We start from the raw sequence: 13,294 nt of genomic DNA on the forward strand, positions 1-13,294 counted from the left end.
TGTTGTATTATTTCTCATCGTTTTATTGTGTCTGCGTATTCAGGCCTCATGTAGCTTCTTCCTCTGTGCCCTTGAGCTCCATTGTTGTCAATTAAAACACATCAGTGAGCCACACTGTGTGACGTGTTCCTTCATTACAAGCACCAAATGTGGATTAATCCACCTCTATAAAATAGTCCCCAACAAAATGACCGTGGCCAGCAGCTGTTTTAGGATTTTTTTTACATAATGAACCTTTGCATGTGTTGTATTGATTACTTCTCCCTCCACTTAAACACATATCATCCAGGTCCTGCATGTTTGATGCAGCGGTGTACAAATGGATGATGACGGGTGTCATCTTCTCACCTGTGCCGACTCTGGCGGACGTCCGCGCATCCTTCTGGCCGAGCTCGCTGGCAGCGTCCGCGTCGGAGCACGGATCCAGGTCCTCGGTCGTGGACCCGTGCTCGTCGGACACATAGGAGATGCGATCCGATTGGTCGGTGGTGTCGGAGAGGGCGTGGCTGCTGCAGGGCGTGTCGGAGCGCTGATGGTGATGATGGTGGTGATGCTGGTTTAGTTTGGTGCGGAGAGACTCGATGACCTGGTCTTTCTGCTGCAGCTCCTTACTAAGCCTGTAACGCACACACACACATAGATATATACTATTTATATGTGGTTCAATTATCACTAATCCATCTACTTTCTTCCAGACCACATTAACTTACTGCAACCCATCCATGTACAGTACATCATAAAACCTGTTTTCTTTCCTGGACCAGCAGGATAAATCTTCTCCCTCATTTTCAGATGCCTTTGAGCAAATAAACCCTTAACGCCCATTTGCACAAAATAATGTTGGTCTTAATCATATCTAACAAACAAAATCTTCCTCTTTCCATTCCTTGAAGCGAAATCTAATAAAATGGGGGTTCTTGACACCAAAACAAGTTTGACAACCACTGATTTGATTAAACTTTTCAATTTGAAAGGTTATGCATTAATATTTTACTGTACTGTCTGGACCCAATCATACTGATGATGTCCAGCTCTACATCTCGACAAAAACCATTACCACTACTATTCACTCCACTCTGACCAACTGCCTCACTGACATTAAATCATGGATGCAAACCAATTTTCTCAAACTCAACTGTGATAAATCGGATATGATCATCATCGGCCCAAAATCTCTCACCAAAACCAGTCACAACTTCTGCCTCACCATTGACAACTCCACTCTGTCTCCCTCCCCTCACATCCGCAACCTCGGAGTCATGTTTGACAGCAACCTCTCTTTTGAACATCACATCAAACAAATCACCAGAACCTCCTTCTTCCACCTAAAAAACATTGCCCGTCTCCGCCCATCCCTTTCCTCATCTGCTGCTGAAACTTTAATCCACGCCTTCATCACCTCCAGAATTGACTATTGCAATAGTATTCTTTATGGCACATCTTCCAAAATCCTAAACAAACTCCAATACATCCAGAACTCTGCTGCTCGCCTGCTCACCCACTCCCGTTCCCGTGATCACATCACCCCTATTCTCCAGAGCCTTCACTGGCTCCCCGTCCCACAACGGATCCAATACAAAATCCTTCTCCTCACTCACAAAGCCCTCCATAATCAGGCCCCCTCCTACCTCACCGACCTGCTCCACCACACTCCATCCCGTCAGCTCCGCTCCTCTGATGCTCTCCTGTCCATCCCACATAGGACCAAGCACCGGACGTGGGGTGACAGAGCCTTCTCCATATCTGCCCCCTCCCTCTGGAACTCTCTCCCCAAACTCATCCGAGACTGCACTGATCTTTCCTCATTCAAATCGCAAATCAAAACCCATCTGTTCAGATCTGCTTTTAATGTGTGATTGTTTGTTTTTGTTTTCTTTCTTATCAGGGTCCGAGCAACTCAAAAGTCCCTATTTATTTGTTTTACCTGTATTTTAGCTATTCTTATTTATTTATTTTTAGCTTTTAGGATGTTTTAATTATGTGAAGTGTCTTTGAGTATTATGAAAAGCGCTATATAAATTAAATGCATTATTATTTATTATTATTATACATCAAAATATACCTGCTCATGGTCTATCCAATCAGTTTGTTTTTACATACTTTTCAACCACGCACAGAAACACGACATCTCAAGAAAACCACAGTTTTTTCAAAACGAATAACCATAAAACTGAAATAGATAGACGGAGAGAACGGCTGCATCAGCTGCCCAAGTCGTGACTCAGAGGATGAAGAGCATTAATGAGTGACGGTGTAGCAGGTGTGTGAGCCACCTGCCTGCTGATCTGCACTGTCCCACAGAGGCTTTGCATTGCATTGCTGTAGTGGAAGCCTCTTAGTGACGCGTACATGACGCTGCATCGCATCATATCGCGCGGGGAGAAAGTGCTTTCACGAGAAGAGCATCACGCTGACTGATACGCGTGAAGGAAAAAAAAAAACTAGAAGGGCAGACATGCAGAGGAAAGATGGAAGGGGAGTAAGACGACACACTCACACATATGGGTAAGCAGAGTGTCCCCAACAGCTGATTGAATGAATTAAATTCAGTTTATTTTGTATAGCCAGGAATCACAAATTTGCCTCTGAGGGCTTTAATGGTGTCATATTGGTACATAGATGCTGAGATGGAGGTCATTCATCTAAATAGATACACACACTGACAATACACACACACACACACACACACACACACACACACACACACACACAGTTATGACATAAAATGACAAAAACAAACTTTCCTTGCTTTCTTTCAGAGTGAAATGAGATCAATATCAATCTCATGTGTTTCTGAGCTTTGCGTGGCTAGCCTAGCTTAGCATAAAGGCAGGATGCAAGTCTTACTTATTTGTATGGATTAGTATAAGTAAGTTGTAATGTTCAAAAGGTTCAACATAAATAAGCTATTATCATGGTCATTCCATGAGTTTGGTGTTTCTGTGTCCGTCTTACTTTTCGAGTTGTGCGAGCAGTGCCCTCCTCTCCCTGTCGGTGAGTTTCTTCAGCAGTAGCAGTTCTCTCTCCTGGGCCTTCCACTCCCACAGAGAGAAGGAGAACAGAGAGTCTCTGTACAGAGGGCTGCTTTTCGACAGCATGGCCTTCCACAAAGGAGCCATCAGGCCCCTGCGGCCCTCTCTGCCTGGGCTACTGACTGACCATCCGGCCCCCCCCCCCCCCCTCTCTCTCTCTCTCTCTGACTCTTGGGTCGGTTAAGTTTCTCCTCCCTGCCGGTTCTCCAGAGGTACCCGAGCGTGGCTCATTAGCTCAGAGGCTGAGTTCCTGACCTCGGTCTGTGAGGGGTAGTAGCAGGTACAGCGGACAGGCAGAGCGTGAGTGCCCGATAAAAGGATGAAGGGATGACTGAGCGTGTGAAAAGCAGAGCAAATCCCTCAGATTAAGTGTGGGCTTCCCAGAGAGGTTTTGGTGGCTTCCTTCACACACACACACACAGATCCTGGGAGTGTGTGCCGAGACAACAGGTGGTAACCCAAATAAATCCAGACAAGTCAGATTCTAAGGATACAAGGACGAGCACGTGGAGGGTGCAGACCGGAGCCAGAAACCCAGAAAAACAAGTGTTGATTCACACGAGCAGTTTGTAAGGATTTGACGTCCAAAACGTTGATGTAGATCCAACCGCAGCGCATCAGTCGGTGGTTTGATGACAGGAACAGCTGTCAGCGGAGATCAAGAAAATTGTATTCCGAGTGCAGCTCAGCGCGGTTTTGAGATTTAACTCCACCAGCGTGCGCCGAGGTGACGCATGAAATGAATTGAAAGGCTTAAATCGAAAATGACTATATAATGACTATAAATAGCTCTGTGGTGAGTAAAGAACTGAATCAAGAGCCTGAGGAAACTCTGGGTCTTCCTCTGTTTCTGTTTACAACCCTGCTGAATCTTTCTCTCTCCACTGTTGCCCGTGTCCGGTCCCAAAATAGGCCTTTTTTCCCCCAGTTGAAGAATAGTGTCTCTCAAAGGAAAGCCTCTTATTACCACTCTGGACTCCAACCTATCCCGCCAGCGAACGCATCGTCAGCATCCGGAACGCAGCCCTGAGGGAGAGATGCAGTGACGAAAGAGCAACACGCAGAGGGAGGAGAGGGAGGAGAGGGAGGAGAGGGAGGAGAGGGAGGAGAGGGAGGAGCCTGTAAGCGGACGTCCGGATCCCCGGGGCTCGAGCGTTCACGCTGCACTGCCCATCAGAGAAAGAGAGAAACGGGAGGCGAATGAATGAGCGTCCACAAAGCAGCACTTCCTCTTCCTTCCGCTTGCTTGTGCATCGGTGCACCTGCAAAAACCTCTCTGGAGCAAGAAGTGACTTCATGAATCAGAGTGTCGCTTCTTTACAGGATTTGTTGAAAAGGAGTTGGAAATGTGAACAAACTAAAAAAGAAGTGTGTGTGTGTGTGTGTGTGTGTGTGTGTGTGTGTGTGTGTGTGTCCTGTTGGAAGAGGAAGCGCTACACCAGATGGAGAGTTTAGCTTGCAGAAAATCCCAAAACTAATAACAAGTACGTGGAATAGCAGATGAATTCAAGTCAAAAATGCGTTATCCTCTGTCCACAAATAAAATCCATGTTTCTGAGGAGAGGATCTTACATAATGCAGATCAGAGCTGGATGTTGAGCACCATGTGCTGCTCTCGATACACTGAAGCAAGCTGATTCTCTCTCTCTCTCTCTCTCTCTCTCTCTGCGTTTAGCTGCTCGTGACCTATTTCCCTCCCCATCGGAGGTCTTAATAACTTAACCTGATTAGAGGCCATGCCAACATGCTTGGAGCCCAACGCAAGCAGTAAAAGCCTCGGCAGCAGTGCAAACACACACACACACACACACACACACACACACACACACACACACACACACACACACACACACACACACACACACACACACACACACACACACACACACACACACACACACACACACACACACACACACACACACACACACACACACACACACACACAATAATTACATTTTAATTGCTGCCATGATTACTTTCACTGACAATGCTTTTTGTGTGTATTCTCCTTATTATGTTAATTATTTTTTAAGTAATCGTGGTGGCATCCCATTCCTTTCAAAGCAAATGCGCTGTGGCAGATTAATAGTATAGAAAAACAGATTCCTTTTTTCATAAATCAGCGTTGTTTTTATTTTGGGACACCATGTGATGCATTATTGCCACCTGATTGTGTGTGCACCTACATGCTCACACTAAGACTGTGTGAGATGTACAATATGTCACACAGTCTTAGTGTGATTTAAGTTAATGCATAGACTAATGTGACCCCCCGCACCGCACCGCCCCCCCCCCCCCCCCCCCTCCCCCACACACACACAATGTGTATGTATACTCAGAATCAGGAACAGTCTGAATGAGATGGCTGTCACAGACTCACAGGAAACACGCTCGATAAATCTCCTTCACATCTGGTCGACCATCTGTGCTGCAACAACATGATGTTAGATGACTGCAGTCTCTCTCTCTCTCTCTCTCTCTCTCTCTCTCTCTCTCTCTTTCTCTCTCTCTCTCTCTCTCTCTCCCCCTCCCTCTCTCTCTCTCTCTCTCCCTCCCTCTCTCTCTCCTCTCCCTCTCTCCCTCTCTTCTCTCCCTCTCCAGAGCATTGCACGTTTCAGCTTATTGATCAAGAGATTGTGTGAATTTTCACGCAGTAACTGCCAATCATCTGTCAGCTATTTTGTTTGTAATTGAATAACATTTAATTTGATAAATAACTATTATTTCCCCAGCTTTTCAGGCAGCATTATGACTCGTTTCATCTAACCCAGTTACGTGTTACAAATGACTGAACATCCAGGACATTCATCAGAGACGGCCACAAGCTGCGCTTTGAGCTTTGGCCTCAAAGAGTCAGAGCCGCTTTTAAAATACTCGTAAAATAGTCCAATATATTCATGCTGAGGTTTGTGGATTGTTTAGAGTGACGGTTCCTCCTCAGTGAGTCCTCCAACCTATCTGATGAAAGACTCCCCTCACTCCTCTGCTCTATATTTGAGGATCAGATATGTGGCGTAATTACATCCAACACCAGACACGGGTTTACCTCTCAGCCAGAAGTTCGACTGATTTATCAATAATATAACACATATTGAATAGCGGAGTCTGATAGCAACCTTATAAAAATGTTTCTTTTGTCCCACACTAAGAATACTGGGATGCTCTTCATCCTGTAATAAACAAAGACATCTACAGCAGGACTTCAGACTTCTTTTTTGTTCCTCTTGTGTAACTTGTGTTTGTCCTGATCTCACTCGTGCCGTCCTTTTGTTTTTTTCCTCTTCTTTTGTCCTCTCTATTTTGCCGTCTGCCTAATTAGCCGCCCGATGGACCGGACAGTTAAGGTCCTCGCTGGGACATCGGCGGAGCCCTGCTGGTCACGAAATTAATGAGCTGTACGGTTTGGATGAGTGTGGTGCTGGTGGTGCTGGTGGGTGCAGGGCGGCCCAATGGAGGCTCTGCCCTGCAGGACTTTGTGCTTTCGTAACGCAGCGCTGTCAGAGCAGCTGACTTAACAAGCGGCTGAAGGGCCCAACGAGGTCGTCCTGCCAGCTGCGACCACCAGCAGCGGGACACAGGACTTGGTGAGCGAGGAACAAGACGAGCGAAAGAAACCAGAGGCAACGAATATATGAGATGAAGACTTTCTCAGATTTTATCTGCGGTTGGCACAGACTGTCTAATCGCACAAATGTGTAACGGTATATGTTGTGATTGTCAAGCAAACCGGTTGTTAAAGTGAAACCTGACAACTGGGAAAGGTAAGGATGTTCTAAACGGGACGATGACTCCGACGAGGCGAAGGTCAGCTGACATGAAGAGGCAGCTGAAGGCTATTAGCTTGTACCACAGGAATATATTCTAATAATTAAAGAAGCTCACAATCATCTCTGAAAGCCAGAGGTTAATGAAACACTGCCGTTTTGTCTCTATGTTTCCGCTGTGCAATTTTGATAGTGTAGCAATTCATCTCTTTTATTTAAATGTCATTATTTGTATTGTAACTTATTCAATTAATACGTTTTAACAAACAACAAATACAATAAAAGTTTGAAAGCCAAACAACCTCCCTTCAAAGTACGTAACATTATACCCTTCACATTTAAAATCACGTGAACGGAGGCCCTTTCAGAATAAGTTCATTACGTACCAACTTTGTTAAAAGATCTGTGAAATAAATATATTAATGAAGAAGGCACAGCTCAATTACAATGCTAGTGTAGCAAAAAGAAGAAAAACACATATTTGAGACATTATTTCATCATTTCAAAATTGCTTTTCTATCAATACTGCTAATTAATTCATAAGGGGTGCATCTGTATAGTTAGATGACTATCCAGCCCCCCCCCTGCTCCCCCTTCCGTAATAAATTATCCAGTTAGCTCTGTCATGAACTATCCAGTGAAATCATCGCTCATCGATAGAGCATGAGGAACTAAGGTCACCAATACTTTCCATTGACCTGCTGTTACGCTGAATGTATAGTTACACAGGAAGTACACACACACACACACACACACACACACACACACACTGACCGGATGGCGAGCAGCTCGGTCTTCTCATCTGGATCTTCAGGTTGATCTCCTGTTGGAGATACAATAACATCCTTTGCGTTCACATATCTAATCACACTGTCAGTAAATCCCTTGTAATATCTCGGCTGTACGTGGCATGAAGTGAAACACTCACGTCCGCTGATCTTTGCGCTGACCCGCTGCGCCAGAGCGCCGCCCTGAGCCAGCTGGTCCCTGAAGCTCTGGCCCATGTAGTAGTCGATGTCGTTGGCCCGCAGCAGCTCCTCGAAGGCCTTGGTGGTGTCCCCCAGGTGCTGGGTGAGGATGCTGCACACGCCCCGACCCTCCCTCAGCCGCTGGCGGAGGTGAGACAGCTCTCTGGCCTGAGCCTGGATGAGAGTGTCGAATTTACTACGGGAAGAGAGGAACAGAAATGAACGTTGCATATTTTAATCCTGACGAACTGAGACGATACATGGACAAACTAAAGAGTACCCTACAAACCAACCGCTGCTGTTGAGGTTTACTATCGAGATCAGCTACTCTTCCTTTAGGCCCACAAGGAAAAAGCTAATTCAAATTTATAACCAACTTTGTAAATCAGCCTTCATAAACTACATAGAACAATGCAATTTAAATATTGTACTGTTTCAGTCAGGACAGTGTCATTAGAAATCATCTTAATTTTAGACTTTAAAAAAACAAATAAAGATGAATCCAATAAACGTCTACTCAAACATGTTTTCTGTTGTCTCGTATGGTTGCTTGACCTGTCTGAAGATACTGTAGCTACACTGTGACATTTGTGAGGCAATGTCCACATGTGAAGGAATAGCAGATGTCCCTCAGATGACTAAGACATATTTCTCAACATCAATAATGCTCTAAAGTTGAGTAACTGTAATCGGTTTCCATAGCTTTTCCCTAAATATATATATATATATATATATATATATATATATATATTTAGGGAAAATATATATATATATATATATATATATATATATATATATATATATATATATATATATATATATATATATATATATATATATATATATATATATATATATATATATATATATATATATATATATATATTTAGGGGGCTACACGGTGGTGTAGTGGCTAGCACTGTCGCCTCACAGCAAGAGGGCCGCGGGTTCAATTCCCGGTCGGAGCGGTCCTTCTGTGTGGAGTTTGCATGTTCTCCCCGTGGCAGCGTGGGTTCTCTCCGGGCTCTCCGGCTTCCTCCCACAGTCCAAAGACATGCTGCAGGTTAATTGATCTCTAAATTGCCCATAGGTGTGAATGTGAGAGTGAATGGTTGTATGTCCCTACATGTGCCCTCGATGGACTGGCGGCCTGTCCAGGGTGTCCCCTGCCTTCGCCCTATGTCAGCTGGGATAGGCTCCAGCGCCCCGCGACCCTAATGAGGATAAGCGGTATTGAAAATGGATATATATATATATATAGACGTATGTATTAATGGGGGGGGGGGGGGGGCCGCAATCAGCCCTTAAATAACGGCACCAAAGCGTCACTGTAGCTCCAGTTTGGTCTCACATCTGTGGTTATGCTTGATGAACATGGAGATGAACATGGACTGATACAGACGGGATGCTGAGTGTCTGCAGCGATGCATGGATCACTGTACGGACTGCGCTGCATCAGGAAGAGGCTGATAGTATGTGTGCATGTTTGTGGGTTGGAAGTCCAAACGTTTGTGCAAAAAGCACAGACAAAGTGAGTTTATCATAACATGTCCCCTTTAATAAAAACATTTAAAGGAACATATCTCCTACTGTATTTCATGAATCAACTTTCCAAATAAAAAAAAAAAAGGGAATTGTAGCTTCCTGTCACTCACCCCGGCCAGGTGGCTGACTTTAAGTCCTCGCTGACAGACTTTTTGCCTCCTTTCCTCAGCTGGTCCTCCAGTGCGTCCACGCGGGACACCAGCTCCCGAAGGCCCTTGTCCGGGTGAGGGTGGCGGGGCGAAGCCAGAGGGCCTCCGTCAGAGGACTGCCAGCCCTCGTCCTCCTCTGCCCCGCTCTGGGAGGGCGAGGCCTGGAAGGACCAGTTGACCTTGCGAGGCGTGGAAGGCCCGCAGTCGCTGGAGGTGGAGAGGGACCGAAGCCGGCTCTGAAGCCCGCGGATCACTCCCTGAGAACGGGACAGCTGGGAGCGAAGGTCCTCGACGAGGCGCTGGAGAGAAGACATCTCGTCTCCGTCACCAGACCTCTGGGTGGTGGTTTTAGTGATGGCGGAGATGCTGCTGCTGCTGCCGGCGGGCCACCACTGGGAGCCGCAGTCCAGAGACGTGCACATCTCCAGGTCATCAAACTCTGCCAGGGAACAGCAGAACTACGGGGTCAGATCAGTTTCAATAATTGCAATTGTTAAATCTAGCCACGGCAGGGGAGTCTCATAAATCCACAAACACATGTGAAGCAATCCACAAACAAATGCAGTGCGATTGACAAATAAATAAACACAGACACGTCGTTCTGCGTGCATTTGTGAGTCTAATTTATTTGTAAATCCTTCTGTGTGCATTTGTAAATCAAACATATTTGTAAATCTTTGTGTTTGCATTTGTAAGTCTCTCTGTGTGCACTTGCAATTATTGAGACTGATCTGACCCCATACAGAACTACTCAACTATTTCACAAGGTGTGTTTTTGACTTGAAGTTGAATGGAAAATATGTACCAACCGCTACACATGCAAATGTGCAGATGCTACTGTTCACTGCCACTGGCCTTTGCTTCCCTCTAGTGTTTGTATGATGATACTACTACTCTGATTTCTTAGACATTTTAGCTCTACTTTCTCTGTGCAAAGTCAATCTGACAGTCCACAGTCCTCAGAGGGTCTAACAGTCAGACGTACCTGGGCTGCTGGTGTCTTCCCTCTCAGCCTCGTTCTCACTGCGGCCGCAGGTCTCGTAGCCCATGTCCTGCAGGTCCACCTGAATCTGCTTGGTATCCTGCTGCACTGCCGTCTCCGCTGCAGGAACACAGAAGAAGAAGCAGCTTTACTCCAGTGTGTTTGCTCACTGGCATCCCTTTTTGTATAACCGATGTGTTCGCTTTGCTTATTTCCCCTAAATGGATATATGCGCACAGCGTATAACCCTTCAGGTATACTCACTGAGCAGCTCCCTGTAGTCTTTGAGCTGCTCGGCCTGAGCCTGCACCGTGGCCTCCGACACCATCAGTCTCTCCTGCAGCTCTTTGCTCTTCTGCTGCAGGCGGACTGTCTTCTCACGCGTCGCAGAGGACGCGGCGCCCTGCGGCGGACCGGCTGGCAGCTCGCTGTCCAGAACATCCTGGACGACAAAACAGGGAAAGGCACGAAGAAAACACTTTTGTGAGGTGGACTTCATTAGTTGGGACAGCTGTTTTCCTCGAGGACCATGTGTTCTACGAAGCGCCCCCCCTCCCTTACCTGTGAGGTGTTGGCGAGCAGGTGCAGTGACTCGGGCCGGTTGTCTCTCAGCTCATCAACGGTCTGGATGTTGGTCTGCGACGGGGACAGCTCGCCATCCCAAGCGTCCCACATCTCAGAGCTTTCCTCCTCCTCTTCATCCTCCTCCGCCCCTTCTATGGTCACATCCAACTCCTCCTCCTCCTTGTCCTCCTCCTCACTCCATTTACTGTCGGGATGTGGGCCTTCACTCAGCTGATGCCTCAAATCTCCGTTCTCTGCCTGCAGGCTGAACAGAGCTTTCCTTTAAAGCAGACAGAGAGAGAGATGGAGGGTTAGAAACAGGTTTAATAGATAAGTGTTGGGTAACTACCTCCGCCAAGGAGATGATGCGTCTGTCTGTCTGCAATATTGGGGAGAATCTGCTTGCCCGATTTTCATGAAACTTGGTGGAAGGGTGTAGCACGGGCCGCGGGAGATCCCAATCAATTTTGGAGTGGATCTGAATCACAGGACGGATACACACATTGTTTTCCACTGAGGGAAACAGTCTTGGCGGAGGTGGCTCTCAGAGAGCCCTTCTAGTGCATTTGTCCGTCTCTCAATACTCTCGAGACTCCCTGTCTGTGGCTCAAAATTAACTATAGTGTGTGTGTGTGTGTGTGTGTGTGTGTGTGTGTGTGTGTGTGTGTGTGTGTGTGTGTGTGTGTGTGTGTCTTACCTCATCTGTGAAAGGGAGCAGAAGCCGGCCTTCTCCAGTTGAGCCTTCAGCTCTCCCAGCTCTCTCTCCACCGCCCTCTTCTGCTCCACCAGCTGTTTGACCTCCGTCAGTCCCTGACCTTCAAACAACAGGTCCTGGGATGGAGGCTTTCCTGTACCTCCAGAGGCCTGTTGACAAGTAAGAACGTTTTTTTACTAATAATAAGCTACGAGCCCCCGAGCTGCCACTTACTGTACGAGCCCAGCCAGGCACAATTACAGTATGGACCAGAGATCCAAGATAAACCATCAAAGTTCACAGCAGTATACAATGTATTTATACAGTATATGTATATTTCAATCTTCAGGAAAATTAGCTGTATAACTTGGGTTCATAATGACGGATGGGAATCAAGAGTCAGTAGACATCAGAGCTTCATTCGACTGGATCAAACGTATTCCTACCTTGGTGTTGGCCACGGACTGGACCCTCAGCTTGGACTCCTCTTCATCAACGCTCTCCGTGCACTCGCTGTCCAGACCCTCATCAGCGTCGCCTTCGTCCTCGGAGCTCAGCTCTACGCAAAGCAGGAGAAGGAGTTAGATTCTCCACCATCACAAGAAGGTCTTTTACATTTCTCTCAAGCTCAGGTTGCTGGTAACCATTGCACCGAGTGTCACGCGGTCAGCACCGAGAACACATCTGTATACTTCTGAAACAGCTGCTCATCCAGATCAGCTGACTCGCTGACATTCTCCTCTGTCCATCACGATGTCATGTGTAATACGACATCCGCCGCTGAATGTAACATCGTGCATGAGTTGAATGGACGCATGAACAGCTCGTAGTTCAGGATCAATCGGTGTTTTTAAGTGATTAAACTTCAGTTTTCAGCGTGAAGGCACAGGAGAATACTTCAGAAACAGAATAGGCCAACAGAAGGGATGGATTTAGAAAGTTTAAGACGTTTAAACAGAACAGCATTGCGGGTAATCCCAGGCATAATGGTGAGCTAAATCCTAGTGAAGACCTTTCTGAACTGTCCTGTTGTTGAAATGAACTATAGGCCGCTCTCTAATTAGCGTCCTTAGTGCCATATTATTATTTTAGAACTATGTAACCCTCCATGTTTTATTACTACTTGGATTCTTTGATTTTCAGGCTGTAGAAACCACTGAAATCTTTTTACCATTACACACTTAGTGTTTTTTTTTAAATTGGTTTGATTTATTGGGATATTCTCTACAACATTTGACATACGCCTGACTGTAAATTAAAGTAAAATGAGAGGAATTCATGTTTCTCCACTACAACTGCTTTACTATATAACAGTGTGGGGATTTGTTTTCTTCCATTTAAGACAATCATGTAAGTGCAAGTATAATTGTGAAATGAATAAATATCAATCAGGTTGGGAGACAAGTGAAACATATCACAGTCAATTTGGAGTGAATATTTGGAGGATTCTCGATATGGCCCGATTAGATTTGCAAACTAGTAATAACCGGATATTTTGTGCGTTCTACGAAGTGACATTAAAGTTGACATGAGGGCTGTTTTACACAGAAAAGGGCGGATCTTGTTCCTCTGAAACTGGACTTCCTGTGTACA

General features: G+C 45.9%; 1 protein-coding gene across 1 annotated transcript in view; it reads right to left on the reverse strand.

Annotated features, from left to right (window-relative positions):
• Positions 1 to 13,294, reverse strand: part of pde4dip (phosphodiesterase 4D interacting protein) — a 76,485-nt gene that overhangs the window by 8,175 nt on the left and 55,016 nt on the right. Inside the window, exons 21-29 of the mRNA XM_034530651.1 lie at positions 12,148 to 12,260; positions 11,705 to 11,871; positions 11,005 to 11,287; positions 10,708 to 10,885; positions 10,447 to 10,563; positions 9,423 to 9,900; positions 7,728 to 7,963; positions 7,574 to 7,622; positions 349 to 617 (exon numbers count right to left, since the gene is read on the reverse strand). Coding sequence (XP_034386542.1) covers positions 349 to 617; positions 7,574 to 7,622; positions 7,728 to 7,963; positions 9,423 to 9,900; positions 10,447 to 10,563; positions 10,708 to 10,885; positions 11,005 to 11,287; positions 11,705 to 11,871; positions 12,148 to 12,260 — 1,890 coding nt within the window. The remainder of the gene's footprint in view (positions 1 to 348; positions 618 to 7,573; positions 7,623 to 7,727; positions 7,964 to 9,422; positions 9,901 to 10,446; positions 10,564 to 10,707; positions 10,886 to 11,004; positions 11,288 to 11,704; positions 11,872 to 12,147; positions 12,261 to 13,294) is intronic.

The sequence above is a fragment of the Cyclopterus lumpus genome, chromosome 4 (assembly GCF_009769545.1).
Source record: "Cyclopterus lumpus isolate fCycLum1 chromosome 4, fCycLum1.pri, whole genome shotgun sequence".
NCBI lineage: Eukaryota > Metazoa > Chordata > Actinopteri > Perciformes > Cyclopteridae > Cyclopterus > Cyclopterus lumpus.